The 11,010-nt window shown below is 35.8% G+C and overlaps 1 protein-coding gene across 1 annotated transcript in view; it reads right to left on the reverse strand.

Moving 5' to 3' along the window:
* The window catches only part of LOC141428991 (uncharacterized), a 41,132-nt gene that overhangs the window by 25,743 nt on the left and 4,379 nt on the right, over positions 1–11,010 (reverse strand). Inside the window, exon 2 of the mRNA XM_074089114.1 lies at positions 1,308–1,496. Within this exon, the coding sequence (XP_073945215.1) occupies positions 1,308–1,488 (181 nt within the window). The 5' untranslated portion in view covers positions 1,489–1,496. The remainder of the gene's footprint in view (positions 1–1,307; positions 1,497–11,010) is intronic.

The following is an 11,010-nucleotide window of genomic DNA, read 5'->3' on the forward strand; positions in this document are numbered from 1 at the left end:
ATAGAAGAGCAATGTTAACTTTTAACGCTTCGATCTCAGTTCTGGCCTCGGGCTTGCCCGTTCAATAAAATTAGTGTATTTGAAAATAAACATCTATTCTTTTACTTTTATTAGATGCTCTTCAAAGTTGAACTCAATAAAAATGTCGAGCATCATTACAGTCTTGATATTTAGACAGTTGAATGTAAAAGCTAGCATATTATATGTAATTTATTGCTGTATGTTGAGGACAATAATTATATTTGTCACATGGTTTTACGTTTCATCTCGTGACATTTACGTATAATTTCAAATTATTTATGACGAAAATTGTCCGTTGAGCCGTAAAATTCCCCATTTTTTTAAATAACAACTGGTTTTTAACATGTTGATAAAATAATATTTTTTAATTCTAGCATTTCGGAAGTTGAAGAATTTTATTAGGATTAGCTGTGCCTGTGACTTCATCCGCTTAGACTGAGATCTACTTTAGATCTACTATGCAGTTAGAATAAGGAAGTGGTTGATTCCATCGGGGCACTGACTGTGCAGACTGTGCTATAAATGCAGCTTTTTAGAATCACTATAATATATATTCAGTCACGGTTGCTTTCAGCGGTTGAATAAAACTTTTGTGAAAATTACCTACATATCTAATCCGTGCAGTGTGTGCTTTTTAGAATCAATTATAATAGATTTTCACTTACGATTGTTTTCGGTGGCCGAATAAAACGTTTGACTTTATATTATCTAATCCTTTGCTACACTTCATTTGTCTCTGTAAAATGGGCCACATAGATCGTTAGTCAGAGAACCGGAATTATGGCTACATCTTGCATAATATGTTTTCACCATATTCCATTTTTAACTGACGGCTTGTTTTGTCTTTAGTGTCCGCAGTCGTTTATTATACGCGCTATGGAATTTTCTATTCAATTAAAATGTTTGTTTAGTGATTTATGTGCTAGCCAGAGGGCAATTAATTCTGCTATTAGATTAATTTGTATTTGAAATATTGGTTAAGAATTTATTTTGTTAATAATGAATATTTATTTTTATCTATCCATATCTATATTCTAATGGACATTATTACGTGATAAAACAACTAATGTAAAGTGACCGCTGTCCCCGACTGTCCTTATTGTTATGCTGTATTTAGGATTTATGAGAATCTATTATGCCTAATTTAAATAACAAACTAACAGTTCAGTATAAGTTTAGAAAATTTTTCTTCCGCGACCATTACTCACCATTCGTAACATAGCCGAGCTTTATCTAGCAAAAGCTTGGAAAAATAGCTTCTCTTTGATATGCAGATTGTGACTCACCGTTTCCCCCCTCAATGTGGACCCATTTGCTCGTGCATACTGCAGTTATCCAAAGGAACGTGGACAAGCCAACCAGTATTGTGCATCCGAAGAGTATTCGCCTCTCCAGTACTAGTGCTTGCATCAGCGGCCGCCGCTCGGCGCCCACTGAAGAAGCTGTTGACATCTTGTCTGTCTCCATTTTGGTATCTGTGAAAAAATAGAGTTTAACAAACAACATGCGTATTGAAACTGTTTTCAGTAGGTAGTCTTATTGTCTAACACACTTGCAATAACAATCGTTTTCACCACTTCTTTCTGTCCCACGGCGTAAGACGAGGGCAGAAAGAGATGGTGAATGCGATCGCGCACGTCAGCGCGTTAGACAATTCTTCTGAATTTTCTCATTTGATGACGAAATGTTATTGATATCGATTACAACTGTTTTTTTAACCCCCGACGCAAAAAGAGGGGTGATATAAGTTTGACCGCTATGTGTGTCTGTGTCTCTGTGTGTGTGTGTCTGTCTGTCTGTCTGTGGCTGTTTTTATTTGAAAGCAGGTTTTCTAGCAATGGTTCTTAGACATGTTTTATCAAAATCAGTTTGGCCGTTTTTGAGATATTTAACTTTGAAGTGACAAAGTCGAAGGTTTTCCAACTTTTTGTTGGTTAGGTTAGTTGCAATTTCGATTCACGAATAAAATAACTTGTATTTTTGCATGATGTTAGCACCCAAGGAATAGCATCATCAATAATTGCAAAGATAAAATCATTTCAATGCTATTGACTATAATCCTTATATATCGACTAGCTCTCTGTAGCTCAAATGGTCTGTAAAATCTAGAATTGTGACTAAATCTGGTATTTATAAGCTTGAAAGTTACACTTAAACTGAGCTTAAATCTAAACCACGATTGCTGTTTATCCCAGCAAGCGGCCATTTACTCTTAATCCTATAATAAGCTCGTCGTGAGCTATAAACTAAACTTCTAATATTCCGGTCCGGAAGGCGACGGGTAAAGGTAACGTCCTTTAGGAATTCAGAGCGTTTGACGCAATTGGTCCCGAGTAAGTCCAAGAGGGATTAACGGGTCTTATGCGATCCATGGCGACGTCAGAGGCTTAGTTGGTATTATCATTCCCAACAGTTTGGGCTTATATTTAACGAAATAATGTAATTTAAGTGGTAATGAGGATAGGGCTAATACTAAACACAGTTATAATTATCTTTGCTTGATAGTTCTGTTGGTAGATATAGTCGACCAAATAAGTGCTTTAACATTTTTATGAGAGATTTATATCAGAAAAAAAAACAATAGTTCTGATTGTAACATTGAATTCGTAAGTGAAATAAGTCTTTGAAGGTTCAACCCGTGCAAATAACGTTGAATCTAGGACCGTAAAAAAATTCTCAACGAAATAAGAAAGCACTTCAAGTTATTCGCTGCAAAATTTTCATTTAGCTTTCATTGCATTTGATTGCCCTACTTAAATAATTTATTACTTACTTTGCGGAGGTCCATATCAATGAACAAAAGTAATTTATTTTCTCACTCGCGACCTTATGATAGCTAGACTTTATGCAAAATAAAATATGCGTGTTCATGCAGTTCCTCCACCTCCACACTGTAAGAACACACACAAATCTCAAAAACCCATCTATTACCACCACCGCACTAAACTGAAACGTTTCGAACTCAACCAGAGCTCATCTTCAGAGAAACACAACCATATACCATGCCACCAGATGTTAGACTCTGGATGTTAGATGTTGTCTAACATCTGACGGTAGCATGGTGTACGGTTGTGTTGCTCTGAAGATGAGTTTTGGTGGTGTGGTGGTGGTGACAGTTGGGTTTGTGTGATTTGTGTGTGTTCTTACAGTATGGAAGTGGAGCAACTGGATGAACACGCATATTTTGCATAAACTTGGCTATCATAAGGTCGCGGGTGAGCAAAGTAATTCTTTTAGTTCATCGCCCCTACTTAAGCATTAATAATAATCGTCATCATCATTATCATTACCATCAGTCAGTCGGAGTGCCAATACATAAATGATTTGATAAAATGAAAAGTTTACACGTATCAGTAGTATATTTACTGGTATATAATATGTATGTACTAACCAGCCGATATCAGAGAATGGATGTATTACTCGTAAGTATTTTATTATCTTTATCTCTTAATATATAAACTTGGTGACGGCATCACGCGTGAACGGCTAGACCGAATTCGCTAATTCTTTTTTGTTGTGTTTGCTATTGTCAGGAGAAGGTTCTTATAAAAGAAGATTTAGAAAATTAAAAAAAAAACTACACCGAGGGCGATAATAATAAAATACAAATAATTCGTTATTTAGTTCCACAAAGCAATACACAGTTAGTTATGAACTTTATTTCTTTCCAATAAAACACAACATATCCAAATTAACATTGTCACTATATGGAAAAATAGCAAGATAATCAATCAATCAATGATAGTCCGTCCCCGTTTTATAAACGTTACAGGAGCGGCTGTTTGATATTAGTTAGGTAAAGTCTGTTTATAAACTGATAATTTGACGCATCTGTTGGATGAAATAAGAACTTGGTCTATCTAATATTAAAAAACTATTTTAGTGGACGTTTCTAGTAGTTTCAGGGCCGAGTTTTTTTTCGCCCCGAGAATAAATATAGGTAGTTACAGCCGTGCATTCATATAAGCATAAAGGGAACACACACCGTATAGGTGAAATAGTAAGTTTCGATATTTTTTAACAAACATACTTACCTACTGTTATTAGTTAAAACACCTATATTATGAGCTAATATTATGATAAGAATAATTTCGGATTTAAACTATTAACATTTGTATATGTATGTATTTACATAATAAATGATTTAAACAATAAAAACTTAATATTAATAATTAAAAACTAATATAAATCTAAAAAAGGCCCCTGTGGCATGGTTCCAAGAATGCTGGCAGCATTTCCTCGCTGTATGATGATGCCAAGACGCTGAGCGAGGAAGCTGCCAGCCCTCTTGTCTCCGGTGGCGTCGACCAGTCTCTTTGACAGTTGACTGAAGAGTTCCCTTGCGCCAGGGCCCCACGGACCGAGCGTCTCGACGCCGAAGGCAATAAAGTTGTATCCGGCGTCAAGACCACTATATTTGCGCTTCTTGACAATTTCGGCCGCCTCGGCCGCTGCGCCGGCCCTGTGTATTGTACCGAAAAATTGCTAGCGCGAACGTGCCGGCGGTGCTCGAACCAGTCGGCATCGCACGGGATGATGGCAAGAGACCGGATGGAATGTCCCTAATACCGTGGAAAATGGGTCGGGTGCTAGTGTGGGACGCAACCTTCGTGGACAGTTTAGCCCCGTCTCATCTCCACAGTACAATACACAGGGCCGGCGAAGCGGGCGAGGCGGCCGAAGTTGTCAGGAAGCGCAAATATAGTGGTCTTGACGCCGGATACAACTTTATTCCCATGAGCTAATTGAGATAAAAACCCTGTACTTCATTACTGACAACTGTCACATGTTTGCTTGCACCTGGTAATATTTTTGATTTCCAGAGTTTTATTTCATGTATTTAGTAGATGCTGTAAGGTCGTACTTTGGCCCTGAAGGGTAACTTTGGCCCTTGGGATTAACTCGGTCCAGTTTTTATTATTTCTTTGAGAATATTATGTGTCTTTGCCACGTAGTTGGCGTTAATTGATCGATCACGTTTTTATGTTTTTATTTTACGTTTTCATGTGGGCCAAAGTAACCCTCCAATGACTATGGGTTAATGTAGGTACCCCGACCTTACGGTACTCTTTACCTAATTTCCACATTTACTACGCCGTTTAGCAGAACTTGTTAATTATAAATTTTATTAATAGGTAACACTTATTTTCCATCGGAAAGTTATTAATATCACACACATTGTGTTTTCTTCTTGCTGCCAAAAGTATGCATGTATAATGAACTAGCACGTGATACGTAAAACAATACCACGTCTCAATTACATCTAGTTATATTTACGCGTAAATTTTAAGATTGTTATTTTAGAATTTGACTTCATTTTATGATGTCAATATATAATTTTACGACTCGAATTATTTACGTCACATGAAGTTTCTGCGACGAGTTTGGAATCTATACGTGAATTTATATATTTTATTTTGGAATTGAATCTGATTCTAAATCTGAATCTGATTTAGAATCTGAATCCGATTTCTTTCTGAATTGACCACTTACATAATAAGGTTTATTAGGTTACATTTGAAATTTACCATGAGCTTTACGGTGATGGAAAAAATTGCGAGAAAACCTGCACGAACCTGTGAAGCAATTCAATGGTGTGTTTGAATTTCTCAATCCATACTGGGCCCGCGTGGGGACTACAACCCAACCTTCTCATTCTGAGAGGAGGCTTGTGCCCAGCAGTGGGACGTCTATAGGCTGGTATGATGATGATGATGATAAGATTAATTGAAGGATTTGGTGTTAGTATAATTAAAAAGCTATTGTATATATTGCAAGTTGTGTAATAAAGTGTAAGGAAAGTAAGTCCAATTTTAAAAAAAAACTTAAATGTTTTTCAAAGTTAACGATTTGAACAAGATTATTGGTTAAAAATTCATACGACAAGTCGTATGAATTTTTGAGCCAAGGCTCAGATACCGTTAGTACTAGAAAGCAGTAATTTGGCATGAATATACATATCAGTAAAGCCGACAGTGGTAAAATAAAAAAAATAAAAAAAAAATTGCGGTACCTCCCATAGAAATAAAAATGTGGGTGTGATTTTTTTTCTCGTCTAACTCTATAGTGTGAGATATCGTTGGATACCGTTGGATTCAACTTTAAAGTGCAAAATTTAAAAAATCGAGCCCCCCCCCCTCTAAAATCTGGTGTTGGATGGAAAAAATTGTAAAAAATTCAGAATGGTAGTAAATATATCAAATTTACAAGGAAAATTATAGCGGCTCTAAGATTGCTTGAGAATAATTAGTAGGTAGTTTAAGAGTAAATAACAGCCAAAGGTATAAAACATTCCTCAACTTGGAAGATTACGTACACAATACGAAATCCTTTGAAAAATATTAAGTACTTAATTTTTTCGTAATGGCTACGGAACCCTATCCTGGGCTTCTTCGACACACTCTTGCCCGGTTTTTTTGTTTTGTTACGCACAAACCTTGTTCTGTCTGACAATAACGAACACAACAAAAAAATAATCATCCAATTAGGTGCCGTCGTTCGAAAGTTATGCGCTTACATACATTTCAGTAATTCATTTTTATTTATTTATTTCGGGAATCGCAGAAATTTGCTATTTAGGGGTTTTCAGAGACGAACAATCGATCTATGTAACTTTTCTTGTCTTCGATTTTAAGTTTGAGCGAAGCTCAGATGCCCTGGTAATACATACATATTAAGAAAAGTGCTGTCTACCAAATATCACTTACTCAACCATCTCGGTGTTATTCACAATCGTTGGATGGTCCTCGTTTTCCTATATTAGAAAAAACGCAACGGAGTGTATTTATTTAGGCCCAGTTTTTCCACGAAGCATTCAAAAACAAGAAAGTTTTTGTTTAGTTTTTGCAACAGCAATTTCATTAGTTTCTAAGGCGAAAATAAACTTGAGTTGTTTTTAAAACAACCACGACTTAAACCTGAGTATTTGTTAGTTGCGAGTGCTGACGTCACGAGCGTTTACGAGTCCATACTAATAGGTAGCGAGACGTTGCTTAGCTTTAATACTCGTACTAAAACCGTAATAGCGTTAAATTATTGTGCAGCCATTAAAATTCATAACATTGTGGATATGGAAATAAACGCCGTACTTCATTTGAAGTACTAGTAGGTATATCTTTTCACTACCGCCATTGTGCCCAGTTTTAGAATACTTAGAGCAGATCTCTTTTCATGCGTATTATAAAATCCCAAAAGCTGATTTGATGCGAGAGTAGGCAGCGGCGTTCTTTATTACCATAGATGGTTTCGTAGATCTAAGAAGTCCGGACTCCGGGACTACGAGTATGGTGTAGAAAGCGAAACAAGGCGTCACAAGGTTCAGTGCTAATAATGTTCAATCGATGACCACAACCATTTTGTTAAATGTGTAATAAATAAGTTACAAGATATTTATCCATATCTGTTGAAAAGAGTACCTAAGGAACCCTACGGCTCTACCTACTGAAACTAGAAACTTGAAATGTTGGCGATGAATTTGGATATCTTGAGCAATCCCGATGATGTTATCCGTGCCAATTATTGTTTCGTTGACTGCTTCTTTCTGCACCTTATATTTAAGTGGAGTTCCAATAACATGCTCTGATGTGGCTTGCATGACCAATTTTGATCGAAAATATCACACAATCTTTATTACATTGCGTAGTAGAAAGCCCAACTGAAAGAAAAATAATGGAAAAATCCTAGTTGCTAGCGAACACAAATTACAAGTTAACAAAAGTTTGGCAAACTTATAAACGGTTGTCATTCAATTATGTACAAGATAATAATCGCAGCAAAATGGAATGTGACACGGGAGTATAAACAAATCAAATCAAAACGGAAATCTAAAAATTACTACAGCAAAAAATAATGGCAGAATTTATGAAAGCGTGGTATTTATAACAAAGATAATCTCATGATTGTCATAGCTAAAGATGTCTGGCATATTTTATACTAATAAGAAAACCTGAGTCAATGGATTAATATTTCTTTATTACTAAAACAGACAAAACAATTTGAAACAGTTCTTGTATCTATTTGTATTATTATAAAAAAAATATTACGTACATTTCTAATTTACGTTAACAAATCAACAAATAAACCGACCAAATGCGTGTGTTAGATCAATGTTCAGTATAGAAATCCGAAATAATATGCGACAAACATTAAAAAAGGTTTTGATTGGCTAAATATCTTTTTGTCGCTAACGTAGTAACTTCATAATATTAGTAATTCATTAATAAACAAACCCAAGTGACCCAGGTTCGTTTCTCTACGTAATTATATATTTTTTTAATCAAAAGATAGTTTTTCTTGTTACTAAAATCGACAACATGATTCCTTAGAACAGAAATTTCTTTTTCATGTCAGTTTCAGAGTTACCCATAGTGACCCTTCCGCGTAGCTATCCTGTATTATCTAACGAGTATCCTAACATCACAATTTAATAACAAAGTAATCTTTAACGATTAATTTCGCCAGATAAGTTGATAAATCAGTTAATTAGCGTGAAGACGTGGCGTCAGGCGACGGCGCCGGCTTCGGTGACGGCACGACGACGCCGCCCAAGTATTTGTTTACTGACTTATCTTCTAATATTAAAGCCTTACAACGATCTCGAGGAGACTCTGAGGCTTCTCGTCCGATTTGAAGTGTTCTTTTGCGATGGAACAATAAAAAAAGCTTTGTGATACGTGTAGCTATATGATATGATATATTATGAGATGACTTTTGATGACCGAAAAGCCTTGTGGTTAGTGGCATGGTTGATTATGAAGAGGAGTCCTGAATAATATATAAAACTGATACTTTTTGCATTCTTTATGCGGCTTTCATTTTATTTACAGGGAATGTACAGATCTTAATATTATGATGTGTTTCTTTAAGAGGCAAGTCAAAAGGTGAAAGAAGGGATTACCTCGAAAACAATTTCAGACAAGAAGTTAAAATTCACGCTGTATTAACGAAAATACAAACTGAAACATGGATGCACAGAAAAAAAAACAGAGAAAGAGACCAGACTGGGAATCGAACCGCGGTCCTCAGCATTCCTTGCTGCATGCTATACCCCTACACCACCACTGGACAGGAGTGAAGACACAATTTTCTCCCATGCACCATACATTTTAGCCTGCTTTTTTCTTAGTCACTTAAGCAGCAACACTAGCGACATCTATGTTTTAGCTCTCATCGAGAGACGTCAACACTACTTCGAAACTAACCACTCACCCGGACAAGAGATGTCGCTATTAATCAATTAAATTAAGATAAGGTTTTGGAGTCTCTAACGCTGTATTAATAAAGATTTATATTTGCCACTACCAGGATTTGAACTCTGGTTAGACTTTAGCAGTTAGGCTATCCGGTGGCCAAAAATAACTTTTGTACATTATAACTGAAATACATCTGCAGGCGAAATATACTTCACTCTAAACGGCAATGCACTTTGACAGTAACGATTACAATTCACCGTAGAAAACAAAGCAGTAAAAATCTAACACTAACCCAATAAACTCTTCGAAAGACTCATCAAATAAAAGTAGACATATTGTATGTATGTATGTATGTATGTAAACTCTTTATTGTACAAAAGAAAATTAACAAAATACAACTGACAAACTTTAAGATACTTGTACAAAGGCGGACATATTTCCGTCACTATCTACCAATACGGTTAAATAATCGTCAATCAGACGAAGCAATCTAAAAAAAGTAATGACTGCTCATTATCCATTTTGTCTGTCACTTGCAAGACGTATTTTGAAAGAACGAATTAGTCCGATGAAAAATATATTTTCATTATTTTTGGTATTATAAATTAGAACAAACTCATTATAATAAGTATATCCGGCAGTTAGAGAGACGCTTTTATTTTCATTTAATGCGTGATTTTTTAGACGCGTCACTGATATGAGTCACTGACACTAACTCTAACAAAAACTTAATTTTGTTATAAAAATTACACAATTGACGATTGATTGATAGAGTCAGTCAGCTATTACTTTACGGGGGTCCATATCAATGAACGACATTGTTTTTACTTTGCTTCTCCGCTACAAACTGTACACTACAGTTTTGAGTTTGTGCGAATCATATAATGTGTTAGTACGCAGGACCTGTATTCCCCCTCTTCCACATCGAACAATATATTATATCACACATGACCTAACCTACTATCAAAAAATCACAAAAAGTGTTTATGAGTTTCGAACTCGCTACGAATTCATTATCAAAGCTTAGTTGGTTAACAACCACCCGAGCAAGCATTCGTTGTCAAATAACCTAACCAACAAAAAGTTCGAAAACCCCCGACTTTGTCACTTCAAAAACGGGTAAACAGATTTTGATGAAACATGTCTTTTCTAATGTTTCGGCGAATAACGTTTGGCAACCTGTTTCATTTCGCAACTTTTCATTTCCCAACTGTTTAATATTTCTGACACTGTAAATATTTCAGGATTTTTATAAAACTAACCTAACCTAAAGAGTTCTACACGATGGCCCTGAAATAAATCCTGAAATATTTACAGTTTTAGAGTTTGCGAAATGAAACAAGTTGCCAAATGTTACGTTGCGAAAAGGCAGTGCTCGCTAAGAACCATCGCTGAAAATCCTGCCTTTAAATAAAAAAACCGCATTCGAATCGTTCCAGCCGTTTAAGAGCTACATGCCATACGATTAAATAAATAGAGCTACAGACACACAGACACACATAGCGGTCAAACTTATAACACCCCTCTTTTTGCGTCGGGGGTTAAAAAACGAATATGATATGTGTATATCGCAAAGAGTTGGCTCAATTACACAAATTATAGCAAAAAATCAAGATAAAAATAGTGCAATGCCACTTTTCAATTTTCAAAATCTGTAACGCCTATTCGTTATTTCAATCAAATAATTTTACAAGTTTTTCGCCCAGTTTCGCTGCGAATACTAGTTTTACTGGTAGTATGACATCGCTGAATTGATACCGCTCCCTGCATTTTTAGACACACTCATTTCAACCTAAAC

The sequence above is a fragment of the Choristoneura fumiferana genome, chromosome 6 (genome assembly GCF_025370935.1).
Source record: "Choristoneura fumiferana chromosome 6, NRCan_CFum_1, whole genome shotgun sequence".
Lineage (NCBI taxonomy): Eukaryota > Metazoa > Arthropoda > Insecta > Lepidoptera > Tortricidae > Choristoneura > Choristoneura fumiferana.